Source organism: Diadema antillarum, unplaced genomic scaffold, assembly GCF_040938485.1.
Source record: "Diadema antillarum isolate AM-2024a unplaced genomic scaffold, OU_Dant_1.0 seq00001760_RagTag, whole genome shotgun sequence".
Lineage (NCBI taxonomy): Eukaryota > Metazoa > Echinodermata > Echinoidea > Diadematoida > Diadematidae > Diadema > Diadema antillarum.
In genome coordinates, this window is record NW_027272442.1 from 226,359 (window position 1) to 248,510 (window position 22,152).

At 42.2% G+C, this 22,152-nt stretch overlaps 1 protein-coding gene across 1 annotated transcript; it reads left to right on the top strand.

Annotated features, from left to right (window-relative positions):
• Positions 1-80: 80 nt before the first annotated feature.
• LOC139712128 (lysine-specific histone demethylase 1A-like) lies at positions 81-18,171 on the top strand. The gene is made up of 14 exons (XM_071623962.1): positions 81-558; positions 1,491-1,629; positions 2,098-2,231; positions 2,820-2,898; positions 3,342-3,451; positions 4,264-4,530; positions 4,956-5,101; positions 6,078-6,168; positions 6,946-7,080; positions 8,089-8,162; positions 9,813-10,057; positions 10,795-10,982; positions 11,727-11,969; positions 17,866-18,171. Exons 1-14 carry the CDS (start codon positions 229-231, stop codon positions 18,169-18,171), a joined length of 2,487 nt encoding a protein of 828 aa, XP_071480063.1. The 5' UTR covers positions 81-228.
• The last annotated feature ends 3,981 nt before the right edge of the window (positions 18,172-22,152 follow it).

A 22,152-nucleotide genomic window follows, 5' to 3' on the forward strand; every position in this document is an offset into this window, starting at 1 on the left:
ACTGACAAATCAGCGAGATCACACGATCATGGCGATCAAATCTAATTAAATTTAGTCATTACCCACAATGCATCACTTGATTGATTTCACCTTCGACCTGTAAAACTACACACAAAGACTAGCGAGCTGTGTGTGTTCGTGAAAAGAGAGTCGGACCAAGTTTATTTACGTCGGTATCTTACTGGCTAATTCCATTGTTCCTGAGTTTTAGGAATAATACTTGTCAGAATGGAGAAGAAAGAGAAGGATTCTAGCGGCAGCACAAATAACAGCGGAGATGAAGGCGCGAAGAAGAGGGACAGAAATAGCCCGTCTCAAGCGCACCAGGGTACTTCGAGCAGTCAAACCTCCGCCTCGGCCACTGGCGTGGAGACCCCATCTGTAACACCCGCGACCACCTCAACATCCATACATTCGTCAAGCTCCACCAGTTCTGGAAAACATCACCCTACACCAGTTTACAGCATTATGCCGACAACATCGCACCACAGCAAGGGGCAAGCATCTAATGGAAATGACGAGCCCCTTAGAAGGACAAGTAGGAGGAAGAGACCTCGGGTAATTTCACTAGATTTAGATCTGTTGGTTTACCGTACAAATGGTTTATCAGGGTCAACGAGTTCATAGAAGAATGCAAGGCCGATAGCGATGGATCAGTTTTGGTTGAGATGGTGCTTTACAGGTTTCCAACGATTTTTATGATGGTTTTTTGAGATAATAAGAAATCTTTTATGAAATATGTAAGAGCATAATTCTAAGAGGAATTCAAAGTTTATTTAATGTAAATTGGTTTTGAAATGGCTGAGATATCTGAAAGTAAACAAAACAATGCGGCAATGCTGATTTTAATAGTGCAGACTGAAAGTGCACATGAAGAAAAAAAAAAGTCCCAAACTGTTTATTTTCCTTTACTTGTTACTTGTTGAAATAATCCCCAAACTGCAGCTCCGTTGAAGCTACATGTAGAATACCGCGATGAACAATCCTTGCTGTGTGTCAACAAGGGTGCAGAGGTGCCATAATCGTAACCCTTGAATGAAGGAAATGAGGATTAATGTATCAGTACTCCATACAGTGTACAAAAGTTGTGCCAGGTACATCAGTTATGTCTCCGCACTCCCTCAATTAAATCTCTGCACAAGTATCCTGGATAGGGTGGTCAGTTTCTATTTACTGTAAAAGTGGATGTTTTCGCGTGATTAATTTTTCGCACTTGGCCGGGTAAGAAGAGTTTTGCATGTTTTTAATTCTGCGGAATCAAGACGTCAAACACAGGAACATATGACAAGCAAAAATATTTGTCTGCTTTTATTTTTGTGGTAGTCTCTGGTTGCGCGAAATGCGTGAAAATTTCAACACTGTGTAGAAATCAACCCCATGCAATTTTGTAACTTAGAGACACTTATATGCATACGTAATGTACTGTAGTATAGAAATTTCAAGAATGCTGCATTAATGTCCATGCACATCAACTTGGTTGCACTGTGCAGGTGGAATACCGTGAGATGGATGAGAAGCTGGCGAACCTATCGGAAGATGAATACTTCTCTGAGGAGGAGAGACAGTCCAAGAGAACGGCGAGAATTCCAGAGGAGGAGGAGCCAGAGGAAGAGCTGTCCGAACCTAAAGGTACCTACTTGTGCCCAGCGTGTTCCCTTGGTGTTGTGTTTGGCTGTCGACCAGCGTGATTGGACAGAATCTCCACTCACACTTGAAAACAAAACACTTTCAGCAAGACTTTGCCTTTCAGATATAAAGAGCGTATACCCAGTTTGAGATTGGTAGCAACACCATGATTGTTTTTATTAATTCTGTGTGTAATTGAATGTTAATGATGTATGAAAACATTGTCCAGTGATAAAAACTTCTTGGCAAGACACATTGCACACTGATACAGTGATAATGTACAATATGGAAGTGTTCAACATAGAGTTCTGCATGATACATGTACTTTAGTTCTTTTCTGTAATAAAGAGGTGTCAATGTCTTTATTTTCTATTGTTATTGTTTTTATTATTATTATTATTATTATTATTATTATTATTATTATTATTATTATTATTATTATTATTTATTTTTTATTTTTTGTAATCATAGGTCTTGAGGGAGCAGCCTTCTCTGCCCGTCTCCCACATGACAAGATGACCTCCCAGGAGGCAGCCTGCTTCCCGGACATCATCCAGAGCCCGACGCAGACCCAGAAGCTATTCCTCTACATCAGAAACAGAATTGTATGCACCTAAGATTGTTATCATAGTGCATCATGTACTTTGTATATAAAATATCTTAAGTACAAGTACAAGTATGCTAGAATTTTGGAGCTGAGTGTAAAGATGACACTTTGATCCAACAGTATTAGTTTGGAAATTTATTATGTGTCCGTTATGCAATTCCCTCACCAAAAGTTTTTGGATGGAAGCACGCAAAAGTACTGACAGTGATTGTGCTGTCTTGCTAAAACTGTTGCATGATTTGTGAATATCTGCACACATGGGTCAGGGTGTAAAAAGATTATGCTTATTGTATTTTTTTTTTAACCCCAAAGACTATTTTATAAATTGCTTTATCCATTCATTTATCTTCAGATGGCAAGGAAACAAGTATTTGTGTATTCTACTCACAGAGACTTACCTGCTCATCTTTTTTTGTGAAAGACTTTGTTTGTAAAATATGTTCATAAAATATCATTTACAATGAGATGACACATCTTGAAGAAAAATAAAATTAATTAAATAGAATAATGGAATGATATCTTGCATATAATTAATGTGAGTACTACCCAGGGTCCTTGATATTGTTTTATTTTGTTCTTCATGCAGCTCCAATTGTGGCTCGAAAACCCAAAGGTCCAATTAACTTGTGAGAATGCCTTGCCTCAGATCGAAGCACCTTACAACAGTAAGTGCATGAGAGTGCTTTAAATGTTGTTGTTGTTTTTTTTCTTGTGTGTAATCATGGTTGTGTCATTGGATGTAAAACAAGTGTGTTGCCCATACAACAAGTATATGATGAACATGAAATACTTTTGTGAGAAATGTTTTGAGATTGATACGGAAAGTTTTGGAAGTGTCTGAATTCAGTATTCAGTTTGATATTTATTGACTTTACATCCTATAAATTCATGAAAGATATTGAAAAGATTTGCAGTCGCAGTTACAATTTATAGTCTTATGCAGTCTGAGAAGACGTTTAGTTCGGGATGCGCAATAACTTGTTGACATAAGTTTGGATGTGCACAGTACTGTTATGCAAAGGACTATTCCCCCATAAAATTGCTATGGTGAAGAGGACAATGGTCATGTTACTCCTCCTCCATGTCTTGCTTTCTTTCTTGACACCAGGTGATGTGCAGTTGATAGTCAGAGTGCATGCATACTTGGAGCGGCACGGCTACATCAACTTTGGCGTGTACAAGAGAATTCAGCCACCTCCCCAGAGGTCCTCATTCAAGGTGAGGTTTATTTTAGCAATGCTCAGTCCAGAGGGGGCATTTTCCTCCTCCCTCGGGATTCGCGACGAAATTTGGCGCGCGCCGACGCCCATATCGTAATCTACAAGATTGTGTCCTAAGATTTTTGAAATTATAAATTTCTCATTTTACTTGGTTGATTATGCAAATTAATCCCATGATCTTATGTTAGCCTGTTAAACACTAATTAAAAGCATTGAGAGATTACCTTTTTGGTCCGTATGTCTGTTTTAACATATTCAACAATGTACATTTAAAAACTTCCAAAAGTCGTTTCAATTCTTATGTACTTTATTGTTTTTGGAATTTGTTATATATCTCTATGTTTTTCAACTTTTGTTTTTTTTCTTTGTTTTTTGCATTAAAAATCATCACTGACCACTTTTCTACCATAGTTAGCATAAAATTAATCAGTCAAAGTGACACTGCCCCATAGAGGTTTTTCATAATCATACTGATATTTAGTGCGGCATGCCATGCCCAGAGATGCCAACTGTTATTGTTGTTTTTTTTTAAGGCCGTAGCATTATCCTGGACTGTTTTTGGCCAAAAATACTGCAGGTGTGAGAGAAAATACTGTTTTTCTCAAATTGTATTACTAGTAAATACTACACCTGTCTATTGCAGAAAAAGGTACAAGTACTGTTTTTCCACCAAAAATATGCCCTTTCAGCCCTAGGAATATTGCAATGCTGTTTTCAATGTTAGCATCCATATATGCCATACAGTAGGAGAGCAATCCACATGGTTTTACCATTATGTTCTTGATTATCTATCATGGTTTCTCTATGCAGGTCATTATTGTAGGGGCAGGGATCGCTGGGTTGACCGCCGGCCGGCAGTTGCAAACGTTCGGCATCGACGTCACCCTGCTGGAGGCACGCGACCGCGTGGGCGGCCGCGTCACCACCTACCGCAAGAACAACTATGTGGCCGACCTCGGCGCGATGGTGGTGACCGGACTCGGGGGCAACCCGATGACCATCGTCAGCAAGCAGGTCAATATGGAGCTGGCCAAGGTCAAGCAGAAGTGTCCGCTGTTTGAGAGTGGAGGGCAGACAGTGAGTTGCAATGTCTCAGAGAATTTTTTTTTGGGTAAAATATTTATAACCCTCCTTTTATGATGCAATAAAAACAAAATGGGGGGCAAATATTTTCAAAATGAATTGAGTCGAATGGCTTGTTACGTTTTTACCGTCAGCATTGTAGTTTGCTGAAAATTTAAGGCTGATACTTTCCCTCCACTTTAATCAAGTTTATCTCTGGTGAGGAAGATTTAAAAGTAAACCCTCCAGAGTCTTAGGGAGAATGGTAACTACTTTACATACATTTACATTGTACTTGCAGTAATTAGGACTGTCAATGTAAAGCCTAGCATTGTTGCTGTAGGACCTACACTGTACATATTTGAGGGCTAGGGGGAGGGGAGGAAGAGAGTTTTGAATGTCGGGGAAATAACAGACGGTTTTTCTCTTCTGTCCCTCAGCAAATTCCCAAGGACAAGGATGAGATGGTGGAGCGAGAATTCAACCGTCTCCTGGAGGCCACCTCCTACCTGTCCCACCAGCTGGACTTCAACTACCTGAATGGCAAGCCTGTCTCCCTGGGAGAGGCCCTGGAGCTGGTCATCAAGTAAGCGTGCCCTTCTAGGCAGACTGTTGACTGTTTTATGTTGATGCACTGTGTGTCTCGTGTGCATCGCATTGATTGCTGTATTTGTGATGCACTGAGTACTGTTAAATGATTTTCTTTGCTTATATAGTGTACTTCAGTTATAACAAACATGGTTATTACAAAATTCTCATTTCATTCAAGTAAACATTCAGGTCCCAAAATGATCATCTACATATGATTATATATCTGTATATACTTTGCTGCTTTACTGTTCAACTATTATGACATTTTGATATTACGAGAGAAAACTGCCAGTCCCAAGGACTTCATTAAAATGGGAGTCACCTGTATGCATCTCTTTGTAACACTCCTCGTAACATCAGTAATGTTAGTAATTTTGTGTTCCCCATTGACTCTTGTGAGCAAGTTACACACTTTTCCTTAACCATTTGGTTGTCTTGAAATGATTCTATATATTGTTTTAGATGTGTATCTGTCCAGCTGCTCATGAAAAAGGCAGCAAATATGGAAAGAAAGCAAAGAATGTTAACAGACAGCCAATTAACTATGCAATCTTTTGATATTACTTCTTTTCATTGTTATGAGAAAAGAAAAGGCTTACCACTATTGTGCTTTCTTACTGCTTTGTGTGTATGGTGGGGGAAGAGGATGAGAAGGAAAGAAGTCAATAGAAGCAACAGAGGTGCTACAGGAGGAGAATCTCATTAAAATGAGGACCTAAAAATCATGAGAGTTATCTTGTTATACCAGTGGTTTCTCTCTACATAAGAGGAACCCCCCCCCCCCCCCAAACAAATGTAAAGAATTGGGACCTGCAAAATCCCTGTGCTATATTAAAAGAGGGTTTGGTGTATCAGACCGCTTTTGTATTGATGTTCCACTGTACTGTGGCATTTGGTACAGGTTGGTTTTGAATGTGATGTATGCATGTGTGAATAGGTTTCTTAGCATGTTCTCCTTTCTCCTTACCCAGACTGCAGGAGAAACAAGTCAAAGAGAAGAAGGGTGATTACCTGAGAAACATTATCAGTCTCCAGGATGAGATCAAGCAGGTCCAGTCCAGGGTAAGAGTGGTTTATATACACATATACCTTGCCTTGGCAGACACTTGACTTCTCTTTTTCATTAACTTGAATGTTCATGCACTGTGAGCTAGTTTTGGACATTCATTTATTTCAAGTCATAGATAATGTTGCAATAATTTTCATATATTGCTACCAACCTTATATTGAATAAGCGAGGTACATGTATAGAAACCCTTTCAACACCTTTCATCCCTTTTAAATTGACATCATTTTCTTACTCTTTTTTAAAACGCTTTATCTATTCTTATCTTAAGTGTCGCTCAATTCATACTTTTTATCCCAGTTTTCTCATTGGGTCACTTGCTGCGAGTGCAAAAAAGTTATTCTATGTACACACCATGACAATGGGGAAACACATATCAGGTACTCATTGGTTAGAGATTTGCTCAAAGCTGCAGTGTATATGACAATTTAACACCAAGCCTGTACACAATTGGATATAGAAAGATTTTTGCGCTTTATCAATAATCATATCTCAGAAAGAAATGATCGCAAGGCAAATATGAATCACTGTCATTTTCAATTATGTTACTTTGCTTTTTGGAAAAAAAAATATTAAAGGCCATGATGTGAGATTCACATACCAGAAAGAAATAATTTTACTGCAATGGTTAAAGGACTTGTTTAAAGGATGTTTTCTAAAAGTGATGTGTTCTACTAATATTGCTGCATTCACTCAATCCACATGTGTATTTGGGTTTCATTAATTTTTAACTGTATTTCACTTGGGGAATTTTTTATTACTTGCCTGCTCAGCTTCTGTCACTGCAAGACAAGATCAAGGAGCTGAACCGGCAGCACAAGAAGGCTAGCGAGAGCAAACAGCAGCGAGACATCACTGCTGAGTTTGTGGTTCGCAGCAAGCTGAGGGACCTCAATGCCGCCTGCAAGGTGAGCTCTGGGTTAAAGGGATGGTATAGTATTGGTGGAGGTGAGGATTGGGCTTTTAACTTTTTGCAAGATACCAAGAAACCACTTACAAAGTAGTACAAAGAGCATACCATTCTGAGAGGAATTCAATGTTTATTTTAAGAAATTTCAGTTTTGGAATGACTTTTTGGAATGGCTTGAAACGAATTTTCATCAAATAAACATTGAATTCCTCTTGGAATTACATGCTCTTTCACATTTCATAATAGGTTTCTCATTATCTCACCGAGAAATGTTGGAAACCTGACGTTAGGTCTCAACCAAAACTATATGATCCCTTTAAAACTACATTGTATTGTTGAATAGTCCCCTTATCTGTCTCTGCCTGTGGGGTGGGACATTGCATTTAGTATCCACGCATCATGCCTTTTAATGATTCTGGACCTGGTTTGAATGAACTTTGACCAGACGAAAGTGAATTCCTACAAATCATCCCCAAGGACAATATGCTAGGATTGCTTGATGTTCTACAGCCTTCTTCAAAAGGTTCAGGTATTTGGCGTTGATCAGTTGCCTGTCTGCCTTCCAATCCAATTGACCTGGGTCAATGAACTTGAGAATTCAAGCTGCACTTTTTTGAGGTTTGCATATGCACATTTGGTGCGTGCTTTGCTCTGGCGAGGCACCAGGCAGTTGGAAGCCGAGGACGTAACAAAGGCTTCTATATTGGGAAATGGGCTATTTTCAGCATGCATATGTATGAGTGGAAATCACTGATCTCATTTTGAGAACAAGATCAGTGGTGGAAATGAGCTGCTTGGCAGAGGTCTGTGCTCTCAGAGTGCTTCTCTAGTTCTAGCCTGGAATCCTGGAGGCTTGTGAGTGAAAGAGAACTTATTCATGCTTACTTGATGAAAGATAATAGAATACAAACATTGTATATCATGAATGGTAGTTTGATTTGTTCCTGAACAGTGGAATTCAAGTCCGGGCATGATTAATTGCGATGATTATTTGTATGCTTTTCAGGAGTACGATGCTGAGAAGGAGAAACAGAGGGAGATTGAAGAGAAAATTCAAGAATTGGAGAACAACCCTCCAAGGTGAGTTTTAACCCGTTTCATACTGAATTCTGAAATGTCCATAGACTTCGTGTACAGGCCATTAGGTTCCCGGGTCAATGCCTCTGCCATGAAGTGTTGCTGAAGGCATTATTACTCCCAGATAATTGAGCAGTTTTATATTTGACTGCCTTACAAGTGTAATACCTGATGGAAAAGCATTGATAAAAGTGATACAGCAAAACCAGCAATTTTTGCGTGCATTTTGATTTCGGAAATTTCGTGAGAGCTAAGATTCGCGAAAGTGAAATGACCGCAAAAGTTCTTGTCAACACTAACCTGTTGAGGACGGGCTGATTTTGCTACGACACTCATTTCCCATAGACACCTGCCCGAGTATGCTTGGGACTCGTCCTCGGCGGTTAAGTATTGAATACCAGTGGCAAATTGTGAAAATTTCATGCCACGAAAAAGGCCATCAGATCCAATTGGTGAAAATGTCATGCCCTAAACACTTCTTTGCTTTACAGTATGCTTTCCTATGAGAATGCCTTGGTGAAATGTATTTTGGCACAAATATGCACAAAAGGTGCACATTTAAACTGTGTTGAGAGTAACTACAGTTGTACATTGCATCTTATACAAATGATGCACAGGATAGAGTGCGTTAGTGTAGGCGTAGTGCACTCGAGGGTATTTACAATTGTGAAACATGCACGAGGCGAAGCCGAGTGCATGTTGCACTACATTGTAAATACCCGAGAGTGAGCTACGCCTACACTAACGCCACGAAATAATCCTGTGCATCATTTGTTTTATAAAATGGGTCGAAAATTCGAAAACTAACATCATTTTTCAGCGTTTTTCACGTACCTTTGTGGGTCAAGACGTCCGAAGATGTTCGTCCCAAACTTTTACGCACGTACGTCGCACTCGCGGAAGTCCCGCACATACAGTATAAGTATAATGGGGGGTTGGGTTTCCGGACACCCGCATGAAAACTTACTTATTTTACATAGAATATGCACCCTTTACCTTAAAGACTTGATATAGACTCCTCATATAGGCCTACTAGACAACATACTCTGAAAACGGCGTGAGAATTAACCTGCTAAATCGTTGGATTTGCTCTTCAAAGTGACTCCATGTACGCGTCCGGTCCCATAACGCTTGGTCTACTGTACTGTACAAAGTGTACGTATAGTACAGTATACGTACGTACGCCACATAATTATGTTATGCACAAGGGAAGACAGGCCGGCCGGCCGGCAGCCCGAACTAGAAGTTGTTTACAGGATTGACAGCGCGTACGCGTATGCATGCAATTCATCAAAGGAGCCGCCGCGCGCACAGACGATCGGCAATCTACCATAGGATTACAGGCAGTGCAGTTGTACTGAAGTAAAGGAAGGAGGTGTGTCTCATTTCAGCGCTTCCTATTGGCTACATTCTTGAACCCATTTTATAATGTGTAATAGCACATGCAAATTATGATTGTACCATCAGCAGTGCTGCAAAACTGCAGTTATGTGAACAACATGTAAATGATGTGTAAACGTCTCATCGATAATGAAGTACAACATAACCTGTATCTATGTGGACACCATGAAAATGATGTGTAAAAGTTGTAAAAGTCTCATCGACACTGTGTTAAAGTCTCATCTCATTTTGCCACTACCTTGCCCCGTCCAGTGATGTGTACCTGTCGTCACGCGACCGCCAAATCCTGGACTGGCACTTTGCCAACTTGGAATTTGCCAACGCCACGCCCCTCTCAACTCTCTCCCTCAAGCACTGGGACCAGGACGACGACTTCGAGTTCTCCGGCAGCCACCTGACCGTCCGTAACGGCTACTCCTGCGTGCCGGTCGCCCTGTCCGAGGGACTGGACATCAAGCTCAACACGGTCGTCCGACAGATCAAGCACACCTCCACAGGTATGAAAGGATCTGTGCTTGTAGGAGCCTAATTGTTTTGACTGTTTTTGTACTCCTGTCATCACTTCTGGCAAGCTATAGGGTATTACGTTATCCTCCAAATACTTACCCTCGCCCTAGACTGCTGCATTAACTGAAACAAAGTAGGATTTTGTTTGACACTAAGAGGAAACTGAGCGAATGGCTGATAGGTAGCTTGGTAAGGAACAGCAATGTGCTCCTGCACAGAAAGAATTGAAAATCTTGTGAAGTCTTGCAAAAGATAGTACACATGTATCTCTATGAGGGTAGGATGTTTCAAAAGGGGGGAAAGTGTACTAGTTTGTGACATCAAAATGGCAAATCCTCAAGTACGCGTACAAGTACCCCTACATTGGTAAGTTTGTTCAGTGATGTAACACTGACAGAAAAAAAACAACAATTTAATCTTCAGATTTCAGATTGTGATATATGCTTATGTTAGCCACAAAAGCAAAACTGAGGAATATAGTAAGAACATCTTCATCATACCAGCCCAGTTTGCTGGTGCAAAGCTTACACATGTGATTTATCCTTTACAGAGTTTGTAAAAGTTATTTGTTTGGTCAGTACACTGTAGCTAAGTTAAGTGTGGTCAAGAATGTAATTCCCCCCCCCCCCCCCCAAGTCAAGATATTTCTATTTTAAAAAGTTCTTGTCACACTTTAATGCAATGTGTCTCTCTCTCCGTCTTCCCTATACATGTGTGTGACCCTTAGGTGTTGAGGTTGTGACTCAGAGCATCAAGGGTCAGGGAGGCAGCTGCACATTCAAGGCCGATGCTGCCGTGTGCACCCTACCCCTGGGGGTCCTGAAGCAGTCCCCTCCCGTGGTCCAGTTTTCGCCCCATCTTCCAGAATGGAAGACCAGTGCCATACAGAGGATGGGCTATGGAAACCTGAACAAGGTAATCATTTCTTTTTTTCCATTTCTTCCCGCAGTGCTTTTGCAATGATGATAATAATAATAATGATATGGCCTTCTTTATCCAGGGTAGCCTCTTCCGTGTTACCACCGCTCTACCAGAGGGCCCTGCCATTATTATTACCATAGCATTGCCAGATACCCATTTATACACCTGGGTTAAAAGGGACATGGTGGATAAAAACGTCTCGTCCAAAGACGTAAGCACTGGACTGGATTTGAACTTCGGTTGTTTGATTGAAAGTCAGGTGTCTAATCCAATATGCCTTATTGCACCACCCTTATTGAGTAATATCTTGGTCATCTAACACTTCAAAGGCTACCCTGGGTGAAAAAAACAACCATAAATCTGTTCAAATAATTGAAAAATTAAAGTGCCGCTGCTATTGGAGTTTTACATTTATTTGCGATAGCAAGAATTGATATCATTGACTCTGTAGTAGATTTGCATTTTGCAAGAACGAGCATGATGTGATAACTATGGGCGACTCTTGTCAAAAGGAAATCCGTAGAACCCACAATTTTCTTTCAGTATATCAGAATTTTGTTATAGCCAAACAAAAAAGTATACAAACATAGTGTATAGATGAAAATATTTGGACCTGAACTTTTACATCCCCGTAAAGTGAATATCTTTATATCAAAACTGTGTTCATTATAGCAGGAGTGCACTGTACTTGATATTTAGTGTCTATGTTTCTGATTGCCCATGTGTGTATGTGTTTAGGTGGTGCTGTGCTTTGACAAGGTGTTCTGGGAGTCGGCCATCAATCTGTTCGGCCACGTTGGCAGCACCACGGCCAGCCGGGGGGAGCTCTTCCTCTTCTGGAACCTCTACAAGGCTCCGGTCCTCCTGGCCCTGGTGGCCGGGGAGGCGGCCCAGATCATGGAGAATGTCAGTGATGACGTCATCGTCGGGCGCTGCCTGACGGTACTCAAGGGGATCTTTGGAAACAACGCTGTTCCACAGGTGGGTCCATTTATTCCTTCTGAAGACTGCGATATTACTAAAGAATGTATTGAAATTAGATTTGAATGATTGATTTGATACTGGGCACCTATATTAGAGTCAATATATAGACCGGGGGCCCAGAAGATTTATTCAGCTGAAAAGGGTCACACTTTTTAATAGTCTCATCATATAGGGATGTGTCCAAGGGTCAATAAAATGCATTGCTGGCAAGTCACATCCTGTACCGTAAGCCTAGGGACCACAAAAAGGGACCCCGAAAAATGGATTTATTCAGCCGAAGGGGGTCACGGACAAAAGTTGGTGGATATTGTTCCTTTGGGTGTACTTATCATGAAAACAGCAATGCCAGCTATTTTATCCTGTACGGGGCCCCAGACAGTAGCCCCAAAGGGCCCCAGAAATATGGTGTTATTCAGCTGAAAAGGGTCACGGCTAATTTCTTTTGCAATGGAAGTAGTTCCCATCAGAGATATCCAAAACACCAATGCCAGCTATCTTATCCTGTACGGGGCCCTAGACAGTAGCCCCAAAGGGCCCCACCCCCCATAAGCCTACGTACAAACACACACAAACATTGATTTTATTCAGTTGAAAAGAGTCAGGGCTAATTTCTTTTGCAATTGAAGTAGTTCCCATCAGAGACATTCAAAACACCATTACCACCTATTTTATCCTGTACGGGGCCCCAGACAGTAGCCCCAAAGTGCCCCACCCCCCCCCCCCCCCCCCATAGGCCATACGTACAAACACACACAAACATTGATTTCATTCGTGCAGCTGAGAAGAGTCACGGCTAATTTCATTTGCAATGGAAGGAATACCCATCAGAGATATCAAAAACACCAAAGTCAGCTATGTTATCCAGTACGGGGCCCCGGACAGTAGCCCCAAAGGAGCTCCCCCCCCCCCCCCCCCCGACACACACACCCACACTAGTTTCATTCAGCTGAAAAGAGTCACGGCTAATTTCTTTTGCAATGGAAGTAGTACCCATCAGAGATATCCAAAATACCAAAGCCAGCTATTTTATCCTGCACGGGGCCCCAGTCAGTAGCCCCAAATTGCTCCCTCCCCCCCCCCCCACACACACACACCCACATTGATTTTGTTCAGCTGAAAAGGGTCATGGCTACTTTCTTTTGCAATTGGTAGTAGGCATACTCATCAGAGATATCCAAAACACTAAAGCCAGTTATTTTATCCTGTACGGGGTCCCAGACAGTAGCCCCGAAGTGCACCCCCCAACACACATACACACACACACACACACACACACGCACACACACACACACACACACACACACACACACATTAGTTTCATTCAGCCAAAATGGGTCACGGCTAATTTTTTTTGCAATGGAAGTATACCCATCAGAGATATCCAAAGCACCAAAGCCAGTTATTTTATCCTGAACGGGGCCCCAGACAGTAGCCCCAAAGTGCCCCCCCTCTCCACATACACACACCCACACACACACACACACTAGTTTCATTCAGCTGAAAAGGGTCACGGCTAATTTCTTTTGCAATGGAAGTAGTACCCATCAGAGATATCCAAAATACCAAAGCCAGTTATTTTATCCTGTATGGGGCCCCGCACAGTATAGCCCCAAACACGGGTAATTTCTTTTGCACTGGAAGAAGTACCTATCAGAGATATTCAACACACCAAGGCTAGTTATTTCATCCTGCACAGAGCCCTAGACAGTAGATCCACTGTGTCCCATCCATTATACATGTACTGTGAATCAGCTGAAAATGATCTTACAAATTCTTTTGTAACGTTAATATCAGGGCCTACTGAACAGAGATATCACAAACACTAAAGCAAGTCATCTTATCCTGTATACGGGGTCCCATAGGTTACAGTAGCAAAACACTCAAGAAATTTGCAAAGGAAGCATACTTCTGTATAGTGCACAACCAAGATGACCATATTACGAAAACCAGTCATTTCATCTTGTACTGGGCCCAGGTTACAGTAGCCATAAAGTGCCCCTCCCCCACATAATTATTATGACATCATTTAGCTGAAAAGAGTCATAGTTGTTTTTCTTTTACAATCGAAGTAGGCCTTAGTTTACATCATAGATACCCAAAACATCAAAGCCAGTTAGGTTTTCCCAGCCAATTTCGCACTTTTGTTGGTTCATTAATTTTGAGAGAAGGTTCGAATTCGTAAAATGGGTATTCAAATTGGCTGGTACCCTACGTTCATTCAAATTCGCCTTGACTTGCCGAAAAGTGTATTTCAGTCATTAAATTTCGCAAAAGACAGTCAAATTCCAAACGTGTTCATTCAAATTCAAATCATGCTATTTCTTTGTTTCAGATCTTTTCTATGTGTGTTTTCGTTTCATCTATAAATCACTGTTATAAAGCAGTAAAAGTGTCATATTTCTTATCTAGTATAACTGGATTTGGTTGTTCTGTAACCAGATTGGTAACGCTCCTTCTCTTTCATATACATGTCATTATAGGCCTATACGTGTACCAGTAATGCAGCTTAACTTCATTTCTTTTATAGTAATGACAGCACAATGTATACAGACGTATATCTCTAGAAGACATAGAAAGAATTATTAAAAAAAAAAACATTTGAGGATCATAACCTTGACTTCTTGTAACTGGCCGACCGCTCGTAATAAAGCGCTCGTAACGGCCAGATAATTTGTGGCTTCTTACTTCTTTGGATTCAAAAAGCACGTTAAAAAATGGTGTCAAAGTCTCTTAAACGAATACGAAAACATGAAATGCTATGATGCTTACAAAACAATAACTACGACGAAAGAAAATAAGGAAAGAGGCCAAGCATGAACATATCTGTTTAATTGACTGCAGAACATGTTAAATTAGATGGCCAGAATTCAATTTGAATGAACGAGCGCAGCATGCAATCACGTGACTATATCATTATGAATTTATGAATGAACGGATAGTGGAATGGTACTTGTCTTATATATGGATTTCAGTTGAAAAAGTGTTATTTAGAATAAGGTTAGAGGTAATGTGAATGTTTCAAAATAAATTTGAATGAAGAGATTAATATGACATTGAACTACCATGTCATCTAGGCGAAATTTTTGCTAAATTTAATTCAACATTAAAGAATTCGATTAAAAGAGGTGCGATATTGGCCCGGATGCAGGGCCCTTGACAGGTATAGCCCCAAGGTATTCCCACCCCATATGAATTAATTGTTTTTAGGTGAAAACAGTCTTGTATGCCTATTTTCCTTGGCAGTGGAATTAACAGCTGAGATACGTAAAACACAAACCCATCCACTTAAGGGGCCCTCAGCCAGTAGCTGGAAAGTGCTCCCGTATTATTTTATTCTAAGTGAAATGAATCATTGCTATAATTTCTTTTGCAATGGAAGTAGTACTCAAGGAGGTATCAAAAACACCGAAACCAGTTATATAGCTGTACGGGGCCCCACGGAGTGTTCCTAAAGTGTCCCCACATGTAATTCCACTATCAAGATCTGCATCCCGATCTATTCATTCTGTCAGATCGGGAGAGAGCGGCAAAAGTGTACGGGGACCGGGAGCATCGTAGCAGCAGCGTTTGGGTGATGGGGTTGGATCTGGCAATTTTACAGATCGGGAAGAAATTTTGAACTGGTTCAAAATTTCTTCCTCATCTCCCCATCAAGATTGACCTATTTTGAATCGTAGCTCAAACGGGGAGAGAGCAGTGACAGTTTAAATACCGCGGGATGAGCGTAACAATTCCAGGTTTTTCTGACCGTAGTAACAGCGGCACAACAACGGGAAAGTTAGACACCGACGACATGGTCCCGCTGCTGCGCCGCTTTCTTGATCAAAGCACGACCTTCCCGCTTTAACGACGCTCTCACTAAGTTCTCTACTCTCGTATAAAATCAAGGCCTGTTCCTACGACGCTTCATTCCTGCTTCGATAACGCTGTTGGCCGCTTTAGCTACGCTGTTCCTACGCTTTCCCAGACTCAATTATGCACGTCTTCCGCTCTCGCCGCTCTAAAATCGAACGTAGCCGATACGCTGGAAAATGTTTGCCAGAACAGCAAAACTGATGATGATGAGAAGGACGCGTTGTCGTTGTCGCGAAAATGAAGACGAAGGAGCGCATATTTAAGAAGAAGAGATGCACACAATAAAGAGAATAAAGCAAAACACTTTGGAGCTACTGTACGGGACCCTGTGCAGGATAAGATATCTGACTTTGGTATTTTGATATCCGATGGATACTACTTCCATTGCAAAAGAAATTAGCCGCGACCCTTTTCGGCTGAATGAAACCAATATGTGTGTGTGTGTGTGTGTGTGTGTGTGTGTGTGTGTGTGTGTGTGTGTGTGTGTGTGTGTGTGTGTGTGTGTGTGTGTGTGTGTGTGTGTGTGTGTGTGTGTGTGTAGGGGGCACTTTGGGGCTACTGTCTGGGGCCCCGTACAGGATAACATAACTGGCTTTAGTGCTTTGGATATCTCTGATGAGTACTATACTTCCGATTGCAAAGAAAGTAGCCGTGACCCTTTTCAGCTGAATAAAATCAATGTGTGTGTGTGTGTGGTGGGGGGGGGGGAGGGAGGGATAGATAAGGGGGCAATTTGGGGCTACTGTCTGGGGCTACTGTCTGGGGCCCCATGCAGGATAAAATAACTGGCTTTGGTATTTTGGATTTCTCTGATGGGTACTAATTCCATTGCAAAAGAAATTAGCCGTGACCCTTTTTCAGGTGAATGAAACTATTGTGTGAGTATGTGTGTTGGGGGGGGGGCACTTTGGGGCTACTGTCTAGGGCCCCGTACAGGACAAAATAACTGGCTTTGGTGTTTTGTATGTCTCTGATGGGTACTACTTCCATTGCAAATGAAATTAGCCGTTACTCTTATCAGCTGAATAAAGTCAATGTGTGTGTGACTGTGTGTGTTTGTACGTAGGGCTTATAGGGGGTGGGGCACTTTGGGGCTCCTACCTGGGGCCCCGTGCAGGATAAAATAGCTGGCTTTGGTGTTTTGGATATCTCTGATTGGTACTCCTTCCATTGCAAAAGAAATTAGCCCTGACTCTTTTTAATTGAATAAAATCAATGTTTGTGTGTGTTTATACGTAGGCCTATGGGGGGTGGGGCCCTTTGGGGCTACTGTCTAGGGCCCCGTACAGGATAAAATAGCTGGCATTGGTGTTTTGGATATCTCTGATGGGAACTACTTCCATTGCAAAAGAAATTAGCCGTGACCCTTTTCAGCTGAATAACACCATATTTCTGGGGCCCTTTGGGGCTACTGTCTGGGGCCCCGTACAGGATAAAATAGCTGGCATTGCTGTTTTCATGATAAGTACACCCAAAGGAACAATATCCACCAACTTTTGTCCGTGACCCCCTTCGGCTGAATAAATCCATTTTTCGGGGTCCCTTTTTGTGGTCCCTAGGCTTACGGTACAGGATGTGACTTGCCAGCAATTCATTTTATTGACCCTTGGCCACATCCTTACATGATGAGACCATCAAAAAGTGTGACCCTTTTCAGCTGAATAAATGCTCTGGGCCCCCGGTCTAATAAGGACTGAACATTTTGGACTAAACTCGCAATAGATCAACCATCATACAAAGTCAGAAGTATGACTCTAAAGCATATTATAAGTTGGTTAGATTTTATTCTTTTAAAGCATTCAGTAGTGATTGTGTTTGTGAAAGTCAAAATCCCTGTGAATTATGTAGTAAATTGTGTGAGGCAGACTTTCATTTTGAATTTATGCTACCAATTTGACATTGAAGCATTGCTTGATTTGGAATCATGCCCAGTAGTCAGTGTTGTATATAAATATAATTTTTACCTGAATTAAAGCTTGTCTTGTCACCTATCATGGGAGTCACCTTGTAATATCATTTTCTTGCCTGTCAAATCCAGCCAAAAGACGCAGTGGTCACTCGCTGGCGAGCCGATCCGTGGTCGCGGGGCTCCTACTCCTACGTGGCCGCTGGTTCATCAGGCAACGACTACGACCTCATGGCAACCCCGGTCACGCCCACTCCCATTGTGCCCGGGGCACCCCCTCAGGCCAACAACCTGCCGCGCCTCTTCTTTGCCGGCGAGCACACCATCAGGAACTACCCTGCCACAGTCCACGGTGCCCTGCTCAGCGGGTTGCGGGAGGCTGGGCGCATCGCTGACCAGTTCCTGGGGTCTCCATACGCACCGCCGGCTAGGAGGTAGTTGCCAATGGCAACAAGCTCAGTCTCATCACTCTTTTTTGCATTTCTGTATCCACATTGCACATGTGTTTGCAAGTCTGTACATAGACAGAAGCTTCGTAACTGTGATTACAAATGTTATTATCCTTGTTTTGTTTTTTTGTAAACATGTACCAGGGGCGTCACCAGCTTTTTTTCAAGAGGGGTGCGTTTTGACACTAAATGTTTACGAGATTTTTTGGACAGACATTTGGAATATAGGAAGCTCTCAATCCCTAGACTTTTACTGTTTTTGAGGGAAACGGGGAAAGGGCACCGGCGTAGCTAGGATTTCATCTTGGGGGTGGGTGGGAGTGGGGGTGGGTGGGGTGGGGTGGGGGGGGGGGGGTAGTATGCGAGGGAGCGAGCAAGGGTGTGGAAGTGCCGGAGGGGGTTGTACCCCCTATAAATGGATTATGGAATGACGGTGTGAAACGACAAATTACTGGCAGCGATATCAGGAGAATGGCATAACGACTACATGCGAGCGAGCGGAGCTAGCGAGCTTGAAAATTTTGACATTTTACAGTCCGAAAACTGCCGTTTGCAGCCATATTTTTTTGCTTTGTAAATTAAGGGGGGGGGGGGGGCGCACCGGGCGCAACTGCTGGCAATTACTGGCAGCAACATCAGGTGAATGGCATGATAATTAAAGGCGTGCGAGCGAAGAGAGCGAGCTTGGAAATTTTGACATTTTACAGTCCAAAAACTGCCATTTGGAGCCATATTTTTTCGCTTTGGAAATAAAGGACGGATGGGGGGCGCAACGGGCGCAACTGCCGGTAATTACTGGCAGCAACATCAGGAGAATTGCATAACAATTAAATGCGAGCGAGCGAGCGAGAAAATTTTGACATTTTACAGTCCAAAAACTGCCGTTTGTAGCCATATCTTTTTGCTTTGGAAATTAAAGGGGGCGCACCGAGCGCAACTGCTGGCAATTACTGGCAGCAACATCGGGTGAATGGCATAACAATTAAATGCGAGCGAGCGAGCGAGCGAGCTTGAAAATTTTGACATTTTACAGTCCAAAAACTGCCATTTGGAGCCATATTTTTTCGCTTTGGAAATAAAGGAGGGGTGGGGGTGCAACGGGCGCAACTGCCGGTAATTACTGGCAGCAACATCAGGTGAATGGCATAACAATTAAATGCGAGCGAGCGAGCGAGCGAGTTTGAAAATTTTGACATTTTACAGTCCCAAAACTGCCATTTGGGGCCATATCTTTTCGCTTTGGAAATAAAGGAGGGGGGGGGGGGCGCACCGGACGCAACTGCCAGCAATTACTGGCAGCAACATCAGGAGAATTGCGTAACAATTAAATGCGAGCGAGCGAGCGAGCGAGCGAGCTTGAAAATATTGACATTTTACAGTAAAAAAACAAACTGCCGTTTGTAGCTATGTTTCTTCGCTTTAGAATTTAAGATGGCGCATCGGGCGCTACTGCGGGCAAATACTGGCAGCAATATCAGGAGAGCATAATGATTACATTCGAGCGAGCGGAACGAGCGAGCTTGTAAATTTTACATTTTACAGTCCAAAAATGAAATTGCTGTTCTTAGCCATATTTTTTCGCTTTGGAAATTAAGGGGGGACGGGCACCGGGCGGAACTGCTGGCAATTACTGGCAGCAACATCAGGTGAATTGCATAACGATTAAATGCGAGCGAGCGAAGAGAGCGAGCTTGAAAATTTTACATTTTACAGTCCCAAAACTGCCGTTCTTAGCCATATTTTTTCGCTTTGGAAATTAAGGGGGGGGGGAGGGGCACCGGACGGAACTGCTGGCAATTACTGGCAGCAACATCAGGTGAATTGCATAACGATTAAATGCGAGCGAGCGAAGAGAGCGAGCTTGAAAATTTTACATTTTACAGTCCCAAAACTGCCGTTCTTAGCCATATTTTTTCGCTTTGGAAATTAAGGGGGGGCGCACCGGGCGCAACTGCAGGCAATTACTGGCAGCAACATCAGAAGAATGGCATAAAGATTAAATGCAAGGGAACGGAGCGAGCGAGCTTGAAAATTTTGACATTTTACAGTCCCAAACTGCCGTTTGTAGCTATATTTTTTCGCTTTGGAAATTAATGGGGGGGGGGGGGGGGGGCGCACCAGGCGCATCTGCCGGCAATTACTGGCAGCAACTTCAGGAAAAGGACATTACGACTAAATGCGAGCGAGAGGAGCGAGCGAGCTTGAAAATTTTGACATTTTACTGTCCAAAAACTGCCGTTTGAAGCTATATTATTTTTTTTTTCGCTTTGGAAATTAAGGGGGGGGGGCGCCCGGTGCACCCCTCCCCCTGGATCCGCCACTGGTAGTCAAGAGTGTGAGTTTATGTTCATGACTGGGGGAGGTATGACCAGCGAGGTGGCGTCGAAGTGACCAAGCGGGGAAAGGATGTCCAAAATCTGCACTTTAGAGCATCCCCTAAACTAATTGTGCGTGTTTGTTTATGTGTGTATATCATATACATAGACAAGTTAGGAATTAGCCCAGGTCAAGTCTTTTTGAACAATGTTTCACACTATATACCTATTAAATTATGGTTAAAAGAAATCATATAAAAATATCTTATTTCTTGATCACCCTTTCATTCAAAAGCAGTTTACTAACACTTGAACTACTATTTCGGTAAGTCTTCTTCTTTTTTTTTTTACCAGCGGATTGGGAGGGGGCGCACCCCCCCCCCCCTCCGTAGTTACCCCACTGCTTTTGGGTGAAATGATTGGACAGATTTCTTGAATTCTAAAAAAAAGCAAGACAATCTTTTCATCGCGGGAATTATGATTATGTGGGGTGGGGTAAATGGTGCGCTTGCCCTCCAATATTTTAATGGGGGCAACATTTTTGTTTTCTTTCAAAAGCAAGAAAATCTTCTCATTTCGGGAATTATTAATTATGGGGGGGGGGGGCAAAATTACAATATGCTTGCCCCTCCAATATTTTTATGGTGGTAACTTTTTGTTTTTCTGTCAAAAAAAAGATAAGACAATCTTCTCGTCTCTGGAATTATGGAGGGGGGGGGGGGGTGGGCAAAATGATATGCTTGCCCCTCCATTTTTTTTTCATTTCTTTTTTTAATGAGGCTAAGGCTCGCTCTTGGGCTGGCAATATGGATTGGTCAGAAGTAACGTACATAGTCCCTACATACTTGTAAGTAGCACACGTACATGCAAACGTGTGTAAGTGCTCCGTATCGTACGGATGTATAGTACGGTCGATAAATAGTAAACACTGTAGAATACTAATAGATATGTAAAAAATCAGTGCTGCCAGAACCAGGGGTGCGAACTGTTTTTGCCGACGATTTTGTGTGTGTGTGTGTGTGTGTGTGTGTGTGTGTGTGTGTGTGTGTCCCTGGTGCAAAATATTAAAAAAAAATAGAAAAGAATAATTATTTAGCGTCCGGCGTTGAGGTCGCTCGCAGACTGATTTTTTTTTTTTTTTTAAAGGATCTGAAGGGGGGTGCGTTCGCACCCAACGCACCCCCCCTGGTGACGCCCATGTGTACAAATGACTTTTTCTTGGGGGGGGGGGGAATGTGAATTCACATTTTGTATTGGTCTGAAGGGGAAAGCAAACTGCAACAACCACAATGAATCCACCATGTGCTTCACTCCGTGGCTTGATACACTTCCAATTATTGGCTCATCAACCACTTTATAGGAGACTGTTCATGAACAGATGATGTTTTGTTTGTGGCAAGTTGTATGTAAGAAGTTTAATGGCCCCATTAATATGGTAAACCCTCCAGATTTGATAAGGCTTTTTGATTCATTCAACTAAACATATGGTCATATTTTACAGTGCATTTCTCACTGGCTTTGTAAGGGTTGGGTTTCTCACAGATTTGCTGAAAGATACAGAACAAAGAGTAAATTTGACAGAGACTATGCTGTGACAATAATGCATAGTGTATAATTACACTCTGATGATTGACTGTAAAACGCAGATTATCGGT